The sequence below is a fragment of the Pelophylax lessonae genome (assembly GCF_965119305.1).
Source record: "Pelophylax lessonae genome assembly, chromosome: 6".
NCBI classification, from domain to species: domain Eukaryota; kingdom Metazoa; phylum Chordata; class Amphibia; order Anura; family Ranidae; genus Pelophylax; species Pelophylax lessonae.
The window spans coordinates 193,387,842-193,401,537 of record NC_138773.1 but is presented as its reverse complement, the minus strand read 5'-3'; the positions used below and the strand labels follow the sequence as shown (position 1 = coordinate 193,401,537).

The following is a 13,696-nucleotide window of genomic DNA, read 5'->3' as shown; positions in this document are numbered from 1 at the left end:
GACATACAGTACGTAGGAGGCGCCTTTTGCAGTCAGCTTTACCTGTCCAAGCTTTAAGCCATAAGAGATTTAGTAAACGGATATTCGTTCCATTCTGTAAATTTGTCTCATGTTTTAGAGCATCCACACAAAAAAGCAGAACAGAAGGCAACTGCTGTATTTGCTCTGCAACAGCATGATCCTGAAACACAGGTCATGTTATTTGTTCATTATCTTAGGTCAGTTAGCTGCAGTTTGACATACTGAAAGTGCAGCGAGAGCTGGTTGTAGGGCAGGGCATGCAAGATTAGAGGGAGCATCTCAAACTTTTTACCCACAGAATCATCATCAGAAACCATGAGCTATTTGTTTAGCACCTAGATGCCAGGATCTACTACAAGGATAGCACACTTCATTGCAAACTGCGCTGTATAGCGACCATGCGGGTAAAGCAGGTAGTGAAGAGGCATTTTATCGCCTCCTCACTACCTGCTTTAACCCCCTTGGACCCCCCACAAGCAGGTCTGCTTGCAGAGTGGCTACATTTAATTGAATGGGCCACAACTGGCAGGTGGTAGACAGTGCCTACCAAAAGTGACAGAGGGTATAATTTCTGCTGCAGCAGGTGTATACTCTTGGCTGCTGCCTTTGCAGCTAAAGGGGATAGGGCTGGGGGGTAGTAAAACTGCAGCTCAACTGCAGGGTTTTACCACCCCCAACCTCATTGAATGAGCCCTGAAGCTGCTGCTGAATGCAACTAAGGGCTCATTCATAAATGCAGCAGTTACTGCTGCTCCTCTGAAAAGCGATTCAAGCATGTTTGACAGGTGATGAGGAGGCAATTTAAACCTTGAATTCCTGTGCAATGATCACAATTATAGCACTGAAAAAGCAACATTAGGTGACACTGCCTGGTCATCTTTGACTTCTTCCATGTTGTTGAGGTAGATCTCCACCTCTTTAAGGTTGCCAATCGCTGCTCTATCCTTGGAGCGATGGTCTCTCCAGGCCTCTGCAAACTCTGTTCAGGCATTCAAAAAAAATTGGAGGCATGAGAAATATGGGGACAGTTTCTCCAAAATCTTTCTAATTACCCTCTATGCCCCAGATTACATTAATTCTAACTAAATGCATCGGTTGGAGTCCATGTCCATGAGGTTACTTACGCACGCCAACCCTACACACTGGTCAATCAACTTCTAGGATGTTTTAGATTTACAAATGCTCATTTTATACTGGATTTCTGTAAGTGTTTAGCAAAGATTCCTTTTAATAAACTGTTAAGCAGTTTTACACTATGCAGTCATTTTAGCTTTCCTTCATGGGCATGGCTTTGGAGTAATCTTTACAATCAGCCATGAACCACCACCTGCAGCAAAACAGCGGAAGTTGTTTGGATCTTCTGCACTTACATATCAGACCTGTCTAGACTCCTATCATTTGGAGCGCTGACTTCTGGTAAGATGGCATTTTATGTGATTATCGGTGGAGGTGCACTTTTGTGACCAGAAAGTATATTGATTATATTCACTTCTATTGGATGTTCCTCAAGGAACTCACTTGCACGATTTAGAACAGCACCAGCTTTTCACATTTTATGGACACTTGTTTACTCACTAGCTATGTTTAGTGCGGCAACATTTTTTATTGTATCACATTTATCACATTTGGTCCTGTTGAGCAGCTTGCACTTATATATTTGGTTTGTCTACCTGCGCAAATATTTTTTTTTGTTTATATTTCCATACATCCATTGTGACTACAGGATACTAATGTGAACTAATTTAATACAAGCCCTAAAAATATAGGAGGTGGCCAACAGACTCCGATACCCAAAAATCATTAAACAGTCAGAAAAACCTCAAAATAAGTTTTCCTATATAGCTTTCCTAAAATAAAAAAAAACACAAAAACTTTCTATAAATATATTCTTTAAAATGAACAGTGTATATACTGTGCAACAGAAAATATAGGACTACATCTAACCAATAAATTAAAATATAATCTAGAACAGGGATCTGCAGCAACTGATTGCCATCAGAATGTCAACGTGACTATTCAAAGTACTGTATTTTCTGGCGTATAAGACTACTTTTGAACCTCAAAAAAATCCCCCAAAAATGGGGGGTCGTCTTATACGCCGACTATAATATCTCCAAGGTAACCTAAGTATAAGTATTACCGGTAGATGAAAATTAGGGGGGTCGTCTTATACGCCCAGTCGTCTTATACGCCGGAAAATACGGTACTTATCTTAATATCGAATTTTCATATTGGAATCGTGAACACCAAATCAGTTACTGCATCCATATATAATTAGTGTTAAGTTATACTGTCCTCAGTCCCAACAAAGGTAGAAAAATGATATAGGATAATAAAATTGCTGAAATTTAATGGCAGAGGTTACATCACTGCTGACAATTCTTAATGGCATAGCTTCAAAAGCAGTACCAAATTCCAATAATTCTCCAGACAGCTAGTATATGACAACTGAATTAATCTGCAGCAATGATCAAAATCATGTTTATAGAAACCGCAAATCCCAGAGCATCAATATCACTTTTTCCAAAATCATCTTACTGTGCACTTCAAATCAACTTCTAACACAACAAAAACCATGTTGGGGACGTGGCTTTAAATAAGGCTGGATGAGGCTGCTTTCACCTGTTTTTTCAATGGCTTTGCTAGGTGTGCAGTGTTTGGGACCTTTCTCTATGCATATACTCAGTATGTGAGGAGTGGGTCAGACCCCTGCCTAGTCAGCACCCAACGCAAAAAACACTGAATGAACTTTCAGGCGCTTGAGCGGAAGCCTTAAGTTTTATGACGTTACTTTGATATATCGGGACCTAATGACTGGTTCATTGCAACGACACTCCCAGTCTCAGCTTGATGTCTGTTTTGCCAAAAATTATTGGAATACAAATGACAAGAAAAATTTATACAACACTATTACAGAGGTATTTTAGTGCTCAAGTAACTCAAAGCTATGATATACAGTAAAAGCTGCAAAACAGATTATTGGGCCAAATGTGATTATGCATCCTGTGGTCTGTACTGTCCAACATTATGCTTTACGCCCAATTTCTAAACGCCAATACATCAGAACACTTCTTAATACCATAAAGGAAATTCAACATACCTTCACCCCATGTCCAGTGTCATCAAGCATTGTGTAGTCAATAGGTTTACGTATATAACGAACTGGTCTCTCCAAATTGGCTGGAGCAATTATTTTGTGCGTCCTAGAAGTGTTTTTGTTCGTTGTCAAGATTCCAATCTCTCTTCTTGCAACTTTTTCTTTATGAATATCCACTGTCTAAAAATTATAGCAATGTTATCATAAAACTTAAACCACAAGAAACATTACATGGGATGTTGTTGAGTTCTTACTAACCATAATTGTAGGGGCAAGTTTAGTACCTACCATTTTTAACAAATACTATGGTAAAAACATATCAGTTAAATCAAATAGCACGAACACAGAATTTCTCAAACTTTTTTACTCAAGACACCCTTTAAAAATAAGAAATAAGGCACCCCAGATGAATTCCATTTTTTTGCAGGGCAAGTTGGGCCTTCATTTGGTGGTATATAATCATGTATATCTTCTGTCTTTTTTTTTTTTATTATTATTATTATTACCTAAGGAAAATCAGGCCAAAAAAAAAACAAAAAACACACACACACACCACAGCAGCTGTCTGATACAAAAAGGAGGGTAAATGCTAAGCTAAGGTTTTTTGAGATCGGGAGTAGGAAATGTGCTGATGGAGTCCAGTAGAAAAGAAGAGAGGGCAGAAAACCATTGGGAGTCCAGTGCAGCAGAAGCAGAATTGTATGCTATGTATACAGGAAGCTGGGAGCCAAACGCATTTTTAACAAGTATTTTTCAGTACCTACAAGATTTTTAAAGAGCGAAAACAACAAAGATTTTGCCCACATACAGCATAGAGAGTACATTTTATAGGAAAAGCTCCAAAAAGACATCTGGTATAACATTTAAGTACACCAACTACCTGGCTCTTGCAATTTGACCAACCCTGCAATATGCAACACTGGTGTCTCTTCTTACCTGTGATATATGATTGATGGAGGATTCCATCCTTCTGAGCTGAGAAGCCTGAATATCAAGCATCTGGAGGACATTGTTGGCCAAGGTGTTAATGAGATAAGCCACACTAGCTAAGGACTGTGTCGTATAGGCTTTGGTTTCTTCAAGGGCTCGTTGCTTATCTGCAGACTGAAAGTAAGAAAGCCAAATGAGTAATTACAAAATGTATTTACAAAATGTTCTTAACCTGCTTGTATGAGAAAAAGCAAGAGGCACTCCACCATTCTGTGCCACATTTACAACAGTCTTAAACGGCTCAGTTTAAACCTGCAAACATTTTACTGAACTTGTAAAAGTGGCAACAGTTTGCACAACACTTTACAATATAACTGGAGTCAGTACAATACAAGATACAGTAAGAGGGTTAAAAGGGCCCTGAGAATGAGAGCTTACAATCTAAACAGGAGGCACCATTGGTACATCAAGTAATAACTGGGTGGGGAGAAGTGGATGGAGGAGGAAAAAAAAAAGTTCAGTTGTTAGGTAGAGGGGGGACAGGCTTCCCTGAAGAGATGCATTTCCAGGGATTGTCTAAAGGCAGGCAGAGGAGACAAAACATTGACATATTGGGGTATAGTGTTCCAGAGAATAAAAGAGGCTCTGGAACAGTTCTGGATATAAGCAGGAGAGAAGGTGACAAGGAAGAAATAGAGCAGGTGGTCTTGGGAAAAGCATTATGTTTAGTACTGTAACTGTTTAGATAAAATATCAGCCACAGTCTGTATATAAAAATCAGTAATGACATGCATTAAAACAAAAAAGCGAGCAAAGCATTAAGCCTGCCATGTGCGGCTCAAAAATTGTTCAATTTCTTCTGAACTGAAAAAAAAAAAATAAATACACGACTATACCGGGTTGAAATTTCTTGGTCAAGCAATGACCTACCAGATTCAGTCACTGTTCGATGATTATGATAGCAACAGGATGCCAGGAAGCAATAGTCAGTAGTGCAGATTTCTCCCTCCGTACTGTTAGCAAGGATGGTGGACTCAATTACATTTTTCTTATTCAGTCCACAGCTGAACTAGAGAAATCTATACATGTGTGGCCAACCTCAGATAATTTTCTTTAGAAAGCAGCTACAGTAAATAAAAAAAGCCTGCCAGAATGCTGTAGAGAAGAACCCTTCAAGAACAAACAATAACAGAGGATAGGTGGCAGTTTTAACCTCTGCTCCGCTTGTTACTCGTTCTCCTAGTGCAGTGATGGCGAACCTTGGCACCCCAGATGTTTTGGAACTACATTTCCCATGATGCTCATGCACTCTGCAGTGTAGTGGATCATCATGGGAAATGTAGTTGCAAAACATCTGGGGTGCCAAGGTTCGCCATCACTGTCCTAGTGTATGTCCAGTTGCTGCTGCTGTCAAAGTATTAATTTTGGATAGAGGTGGCTTTTAGCATAAAGAACAAGCATGGAAATTGCACACCCAAAAATAAATTCTATTCGGGGCGGGGGGGGGGGGGGGAGGGGGTGGGGTTCACTTAAAGTAATTTTAAAAAAAAGACTTTACAAACATGTTATACTTACCACCTCTGTGCAGTTGGTTTTGCATAGGGCAGCCTGGATCCTCCTCTTCTCGGGTCCCTCGTTGCTCATGGCCCCTCCCTCCTGTTGAGTGCCCCCATAGAAAGCAGCTTGCTATGGGGTCACTCAGGCCGAGCTGCAGCACCCTGCCCCCTCTCTCTCCCAAATTGGCTGAGTTTGATTGACAGCCATGGGAGCCAATGGTGCCGTGGCTGTGTCTCAGTCAATCAGGAGGGAGAATCCCGGACAGCTAAGGGCCTCGTAGACATCACTGGAGAGAGATGCGGCGAAGGTAAGTATTAGGGGATGCTGGGGAGACTGCTACACTCAGGAGGTTTTATATCTTCATGCATAAAAAACCTTCTGACTTTACAATTCCTTTAAGCTTCAACCACTACTGGACCGGAAGGTTTTACCCTCTTAATGACCAGGCCATTTCTTGCGATACGGCACTGCGTTACTTTAACTGACAATTGCACGGCCGTGCAACGCTGTACCCAAATAAAATTGATGTCCCCCCCCCCCCACAAATAGAGTTTTCTTTTGGTGGCATTTGATCACCTTTCCAATTTTTTCTTTTTTTTTGCTCTATAAACTAGTGACTAGTTTTTTTTTTTATTACCGATACCGATATTTTGGTCATCGGATATCGGCGGATATTTTCACACATTTAAAACATTTTTTTTTTTTTCCACAGGTACTTCACCACCGGGTTTTTTACATGGAGACCCGATCAGAGCCAAATGCGGCTTTGATCAGGTCTTCTCTTCGGCGGCCATGCAGGTAGGATGCCAAGATCTCCTGGTGGGACGGGAGACCCGCAACAGCTGTCATTACAAGACAGCCGGCTATGGACGCCAGTACCGGTGTGATGCCTCTAGCTGTAGGCATCACTCTGGTACAGCATTTTCCCTAAATATCGGTAATCTATATTTCGGGGAAAATGCATATTGGCCCCCGATATAATCGGCATTGCCGATAATCGGTCGATCCCTACTATAAACAAAGAGCGACAATTCTTTAAAAATATTATATATATATTTTTTTTTTTTTTTTTAACTTTATGCTATAAAATATTCCCAATAACAAAAAAAAAAATGGATTTTTGTAAAATCTTACCGTAAAATCCTTTTCTCTTAGCTCATTGACAGACGTAGTCCTCGGTGATACAGCACCTTCCGGTTATGTTGCCTCCACAGGAGCAGGACTAGACAGGAAATTAAAAATGCTCTGGCCACACCCTAGGGGCAGTCCCAGAGGGTATATCCTCTCTCTCTGCCTCAGCAAATCAGTTATGTCAAAAAGCAGTCTTTAGAGATTTTAACCCAACCCAACTCCAAAACAGAGGGGCGGGGACTAGGTCTGTCAATGAGCTAAGAGAAAAGGATTTTACGGTAAGATTTTACAAAAATCCATTTTTCTCTATCGCTCATTGACAGACGTAGTCCTCGGTGATACAGCACCTTCGGGACGTCCCAGAGCAGTATCACAAATGAGGGGTGGGAAAATGGAAATCAAATCCCAATCTAGAAGGCCCAACCGGTGCCAACTAGAAGTTTACAATGCTCATCCTTAATGATGAGACTCAACAAAAAAGAAATTTTTCAAAACAGAAAAAAACTCTCGAGGTAGACCACCGGTCTCCTCAAATTGCGGCCTGCAAAACCTTGCGGCCAAATGAGGCATCCGCCGATGCGGTCACATCAATTTTATAGAATTTTGTAAAGGTATGTACCGACAACCAGGTGGCCGCCTTACATACCTGGACCACTGACGCCTGATGGCGAAAGGCCCATAAAGTACTGAGCGCTCGAGTGGAGTGCGCCCTAACAGGGAACGGAGGACTCTGACCCTTAATAGAATAAGCCTGTACCACCGTCTGTCTAATCCATTTGGCAATGGTCGCGGCAGATGCAGGCAAACCCTTTCTGGGGCCATCCGTGATCACAAAAAGTGAATCCGTCTTACGGAATGATTCCGTAGCTTTCAGGTATACCCTGATTGCCCGAACCACATCTAAGGAATGCAACGCATGTTCCCGATGATGCTTGGGCTGAGGACACAAGGAAGGTAGTACAATATCTTCATTCAGATGAAAATCTGAAACCACCTTAGGAAGAAAGGATGGCTTAGGATGAAGTACTACCTTATCCCTATGAATCACTAGGTATGGGGACTGGCATGATAATGCAGCCAGTTCTGACACCCTGCGAGCAGAAGTGATAGCCACCAAGAAGGCCACCTTCTGGGATAAAGTAAACAAGGGAATCTCCCTGATGTTTTCAAAGGGAGGTTTCTGTAGAACCGACAAAACTAAATTAAGATCCCAGGGCGGTAAGGGCGCGCGGACTGGTGGAGCCAGGTGCCGCACCCCCTGGATGAAATTCCGCACCAAGGACTTGCTGATTTGCTGAGGCAGAGAGAGAGAGGATATACCCTCTCTGGGACTGCCCCTAGGGTGTGGCCAGAGCATTTTTAATTTCCTGTCTAGTCCTGCTCCTGTGGAGGCAACATAACCCGAAGGTGCTGTATCACCGAGGACTACGTCTGTCAATGAGCGATAGAGAAATTAAAATCACATTTTTAGGCCGATATGTATTCTGCTACATATTTTTGGTAAAAAAAAAAAAAAAAATTGTATATTGATTGGTTTGCACAAAATTTATCGTGTCTACAAACTAGGGGAAAGATTAATGTCCTTTATTTCTTTTTTTTTTTTTACTAGTAATGGTGGCGATCAGCGACTTTTAGCAGGACTCCGCCATTGCGGCGGACAGATCGGACACTTAACTGACACTTTTGGGGGGACCAGTGACATTACTGCAGTAATCAGTGCTAAAATTATGCAGTGTTACTGTACTAATGACACTGGCAGTGAAGGGGTTAACACCAGGAGCACTCAAAGGGTTAAGTGTGTCCCTAGGGGGTGCTTTCTAACTGTGTGGGGGATGGACTTGCTGGGTGAACACAGAGATCTGTGTTCCTAAATAGGAGGAACACCGGATCCCTGTGTGTTCATCACTGACAGAACAGCGGTCTGCTGTGTTTACATTGGCAGACCGCCATTCGCGGGTGCCCAGCGGACGCCCGCTGATTTGCTCCCCCTGTGGCCAATCGACGAGCACGCCCCTACTACCTGTCTATCGAAGCAACGTACAGGTTGCTCATGGGACAGAGCCGACCTGCCGCAGTAAAAGTACAGAGGTTGGTCAGCAGGAGATTAAAGATGAAAGATAAAAATTGGTTGCAATGCACATCTGTTCACCATTCTGTCTGCATCAGTTTTAGTAAATTCCCCTCCCAGTATTTTTCTTTCAGCCTGGGTTCGCACTATTGTAATGCGGGAACCATCGCATCTCCCTTGCAGGCAAGTTCACACTGCCCTGTATGAACTGCTGCGGCTGTCAATATAAAAAGTTAATTACGCCCCCAGATAAGTTTACAGATCGCTGTGAATTCACACCCATGCGATCCAAATCCAGTGCGGGAAAAAAAGGTTCCTGCAGCATTTTCATGTGAATGCAATGTGAGTTCAACCATATAAAACTGTATCGCTAACTCGCAGCGCACATTTTGCACAGCAATGTGTGCAAATCACATACGATGTCTGTGATCGCAATAGTGTAAACCAAGGCTTAAAGCGGAGTTCTGCCTTCCCCTCCAAAAATTAAAAAAGTCAGCAGCTACACATACTGTAGCTGCTGACTTTTAATATTTGGACACTTACCTGTCCTGGAGTCCAGCAATGTCGGGTGCTGCCGCCACAATTGCCGGTAAGGGAACGCGGCAGTGAAGCCTTGAGGCTCCCTTCCGCGCATGCGCGAAGCCCGCTGCACATTACTATTGGCTCTGCAGCGGGGGATGGAGGAGGGGGCCGAACTTCCGGGATGGAAGGCCGGGGCGCAGTGTCCTGGAAGAGGGGAAGGGGTACCTGTCAAAAACGGGTACCCGTTTTCCCCCTCCCCCCTGAATGGTGCCAAATGTGGCACCAGAGGGGGGGGAGGAAGCAAAATAACGGAAGTTCCATTTTTGGGTGGAACTCCGCTTTTAACGTGTGTTGCAGCACCCGGTGATGTGTTGTAAAGTTTAAAAGCAGCATGTTTCATTTTTGCAACGTGTTTGTTTGAACTGAGTCTGTTAAAAAAAAAAAAAAAAAAAATTCAGCTTTTTGTTACAATGCACCTGCATTGAGCACCACACCCAACCTCACAAATGGTACATACACAGATTGGGAAGTTTATGTATTCTACAGGATGAAGCAATAGCGTTAGCTTCCTTAAGCCCTGCATTTTAATAGGCTGCCCTACAAGCTGCAAAAAAGCTCATGCCCCTTTTTGAAACATTACGCTATGTCTGGAGTACCATTAAAAAAAATGAATAGCACCACAAGTACAATGTGTTTTTTGTGCTTTTGTGAACAAACTCACACAGCTGAGCTACACTAGTGTCAATGCAGCCTAAAGCCCCATACACACGCACAGATTGTTGGCCGTAAATTGTCGGCCAACGTCCGATCCGCCGATTGTAGGCTTGTTAGTATGATGCTTCCGACAACCAACTGCGAATTTTCGGCCGAAAAAAAATCTGGTGTGCATGCTATAAAATTTTTGTTGGCCAACAAAGAACGGCCGATTGTTCCTCAGTCAGTACAGATTTCGGCAGACAAAAATCAGATGAGCAAGACTGGGCATGCTCAGAGAAGAAAAAACACATGGAAAGTCAACCAGAACATGACATCACTTCTGAAGTTGGTTTTTGTTGGCCAACAAAAGTCCAGTGCAAGTCTAGAGCACATTTCAAACAACAAACAAACAAACACTGGACAAAAGACGGCCGATCGGTTGGCCAACAATCTGTGCGTGTGTACGGGGCTTTAGCCTCATTGTCCACGGCACCCCAAACATGGCAAGCAAGGTTTGTGTTTTTATAGCAAATTATGGTTAAAAATGGGTGAAGCTCAAAAAAGGTGCATTTGTTTCGCTGTCACGTTTGTCACTTGTAGTTGTAGGGTAGCCCATTGAAATGAATAGGCTGCCCTATGCGTAAAGGGCAATAAAAACTGCATATGCACGACGCCCGACATTATGCTACATGTGAGTAAGGGCTAAACGCAAGTTAGGATAAGCACTGCCATAGGGGAAAATCTTTGTACCTTGACTTCGGTTTTGAAAAGGAGAAAATAAAAAAGTATACAGTATATTAAATGGCAAGATATTCAAACTGCTATTGTGATTGCAATCAGCAGCTATTTTTACAGTTTTCTTTATAGGAATGCAAATACCAGTTTGCAGAGCAAAGAGCTTCGTAGAGAGGAGTCCACAGAGAAATTTTAGTTTTACATTGTCAGCAATTAAAAAGCAATTAATTAGCTGCTAAACAGATAAGAAACAGCTTCTAAAAGATATGAAAAGATTTATAAACCCTAAGCCCCCATTAGCAATTTTACAGTTCCAAATGACAATTGTCACATGACAAGTTGCACTCCATTGCCAGCAATGGAACCATTCATGTCGTCCAGATTCATGTCACAGTGATTATGAAAAAGGTTCCTACACTACTTTTTGCAGATTTCATTGACATAGAGATCTGTTAAATTCATAATGAAATAAGCAGTGCAAATCGCACTGATGCGCAGCTTGGAAATCGTGCTGAATTGCAAGATTTCAAAGCCGTACCAGTGTGAACGGGGGCTAAGGATACCTATTTAAAAATGACTAGAATAGCAACTTAAAGGACCAGATAACTTTTACGGCTTTAAGTACCATGAGACTTTACCAGACGCCCACACTGAACATTCTTAGGGAAAATAGTGATTAGTTATCTTGAATTATTTATAACCAGTTGCTACAGTCCATCACAAACTCTCATCTGCCCTAAAAATATATGTCAGTGCAGCCTCATCCTACCTTCAGAGTTATTGCCATCAAACTATTAACCCACTGTTAGCATCACGGCTGAGGAGAGAAGAGGAAGGGTACTGTGAGGTCTTCTGAAAGGTATTACAGCACCACCCTACCTGCCATTATTTGCCTGCATTGCATACAGAAGAAGACTTAGTGATGCCATTATGTCTAAAACAAGGTAATACAAACGGAGACAGTTTTATTTTAACTTTTTAATTGGCATACTGAGGAGGAGGGAGAAACAGGGAAGGCAAAATATACTAGGGCTGCAACTAACGATTATTTTTATAATCGATTAGTTGGCCGATTATTGTTTCGATTAATCGACCAATCTGATAAAAACCTCAACAAAAAAAGCTTGGTGTATAATTTTGTTAATATTCTTGAATATCTATATGCAATGGTAAATATAAATATCCAGCTATATAGTTTGATATTTAATCCACTCTGAGACAGATATATGTAATATTGGAGGTTTGAATGTGGTACAGATCAGACTCCGAGACCAACATTTTTAAAATCTGAAAAGACCTTAAACACGTTTTTGTAAATTTTCAGACCGGATTGGTATACAATATTCATGACACACTCCCTTGTTAATAGGCAGCCAGTTTGATACAAGCTCCCTGCGCCTGCTGTCACTTATGCTGGCCATACACAAACTACATTTTTTTAGAACATTTTTAAAAACATTCATCCGATTTTACAACCATTATTGGGGTCCATTTGGTGTTCGTTGTCAACCACAGTGACAGGAAAATTTGAAGGAGCAGAATGGCAAACCTCTCTATCAAACGAATCTTCAAATAGTGAATGTGGTTTTTGCCTAGAAGTTATATGAATGTTAAAAGCAAGTGGAATTTTCAAACACTTGTCCATTCAACAAATATACAAATCATCATTTTTGTATAAATATAGATGCAAATATTTTTGTCCAAAAATCCAATACATGTATGGGCAGCATAAGAGCTCTAGTAGCAGCAGCATGCTTTTTTTATCCCTTGTCATGATGGGGTTAAAAGAAATAATTGCTACTGTAATAGAATTATAATTTTTACTGTGAAGTGTGTGTGTGTGTGTGTGTGTGTGTGTGTGTGTGTGTGTGTGTGTGTGTGTGTGTGTATATATATATATATATATATAAAATCTGCCTAGAAGTCGGATATGCAGGATATTTTAGCTGGGAGTCAAACATGAAGCTATATTAAGGGTGGAGAGGGGAAAATAACATTTATTTATTAAAGTAGTACTAACAGCTGAGACTCTTTCATGGATATAAAAATGTTAAATATAATGCACAATACTAGTAAACTTTTACTCTAAATGTGATATAAGGCATTACATATACATCTATCAGCCTCCACCTTCTCTGGGTTCAGATGCTGATCTTCCCTGCACAAAGCCCTTAAAGCGATTGTAAGCAAGGTATATAGCAAGGTAAAAAAAAAAAAAAAAACTCAGCCTTTAGAATCAATTGGTTCCTTCTCTTGCCCAGGACTACATTTCCCCATGAGGCATTGCTCCTCACACATTCACAAGTTCTCTGCCATCTACATACATGTATGTGCGTTGCACTGTATTTTCTGATATGTAAACTAATTACAAATACCTTGGCAGGTAAAACATTAAACATGTATTCCAAATAAGATACAAGGCATTTGCCAACTCCAGGGAAACTTAGGTGGTTCTAAAGTCTAAACATCTTTAATGCATACCTTGCATTTAGTTAAAAAATATTTAGGCATAAGTATCCCCCCCCCCTTTTATTTACCTGAGCACTCATTCGAACCAGTGCTGTGCACATCTGCAGCTCTTCTCTCCCCTTATTTCCTGCTCTCACTGGCTTAGCTGATGCAGCAGGAGCCATGAAAAAGATCCCTTACTTACCAATCCTCCGTGGGTTCAGACTAGTCCACCAAGTGTCTTCTTCCCCTATGCTCCAAGGTCCTCACATCATCAAGACCAAAGCAGGGACCATAGTTCTGCATTGGGCAAAATTATGCCGAAGAACATTTCTTAGCCAGAGCATTGAAGAGCGCTGCCTGCCACGGAAGCAGAGGATCGGGTAAGTAAAATCTAAAACAAGCCTGCAGGTGCAGCCCCACTGCAAGGAGGAATTTTCTCATCTCATCATCTGGAGTTGGGCTTTAACCATATACTGCTCAAGTCTCAA

General features: G+C 41.5%; 1 protein-coding gene across 27 annotated transcripts in view; it reads right to left on the bottom strand.

Moving 5' to 3' along the window:
• The window catches only part of ABI2 (abl interactor 2), a 136,059-nt gene that overhangs the window by 78,630 nt on the left and 43,733 nt on the right, over positions 1-13,696 (bottom strand). For all 27 annotated transcript variants that reach the window (XM_082260736.1, XM_082260733.1, XM_082260734.1 and 24 more), the window contains exons 2-3: positions 4,055-4,222; positions 3,122-3,298 (exon numbers count right to left, since the gene is read on the bottom strand). In XM_082260736.1, coding sequence (XP_082116862.1) covers positions 3,122-3,298; positions 4,055-4,222 — 345 coding nt within the window. The remainder of the gene's footprint in view (positions 1-3,121; positions 3,299-4,054; positions 4,223-13,696) is intronic.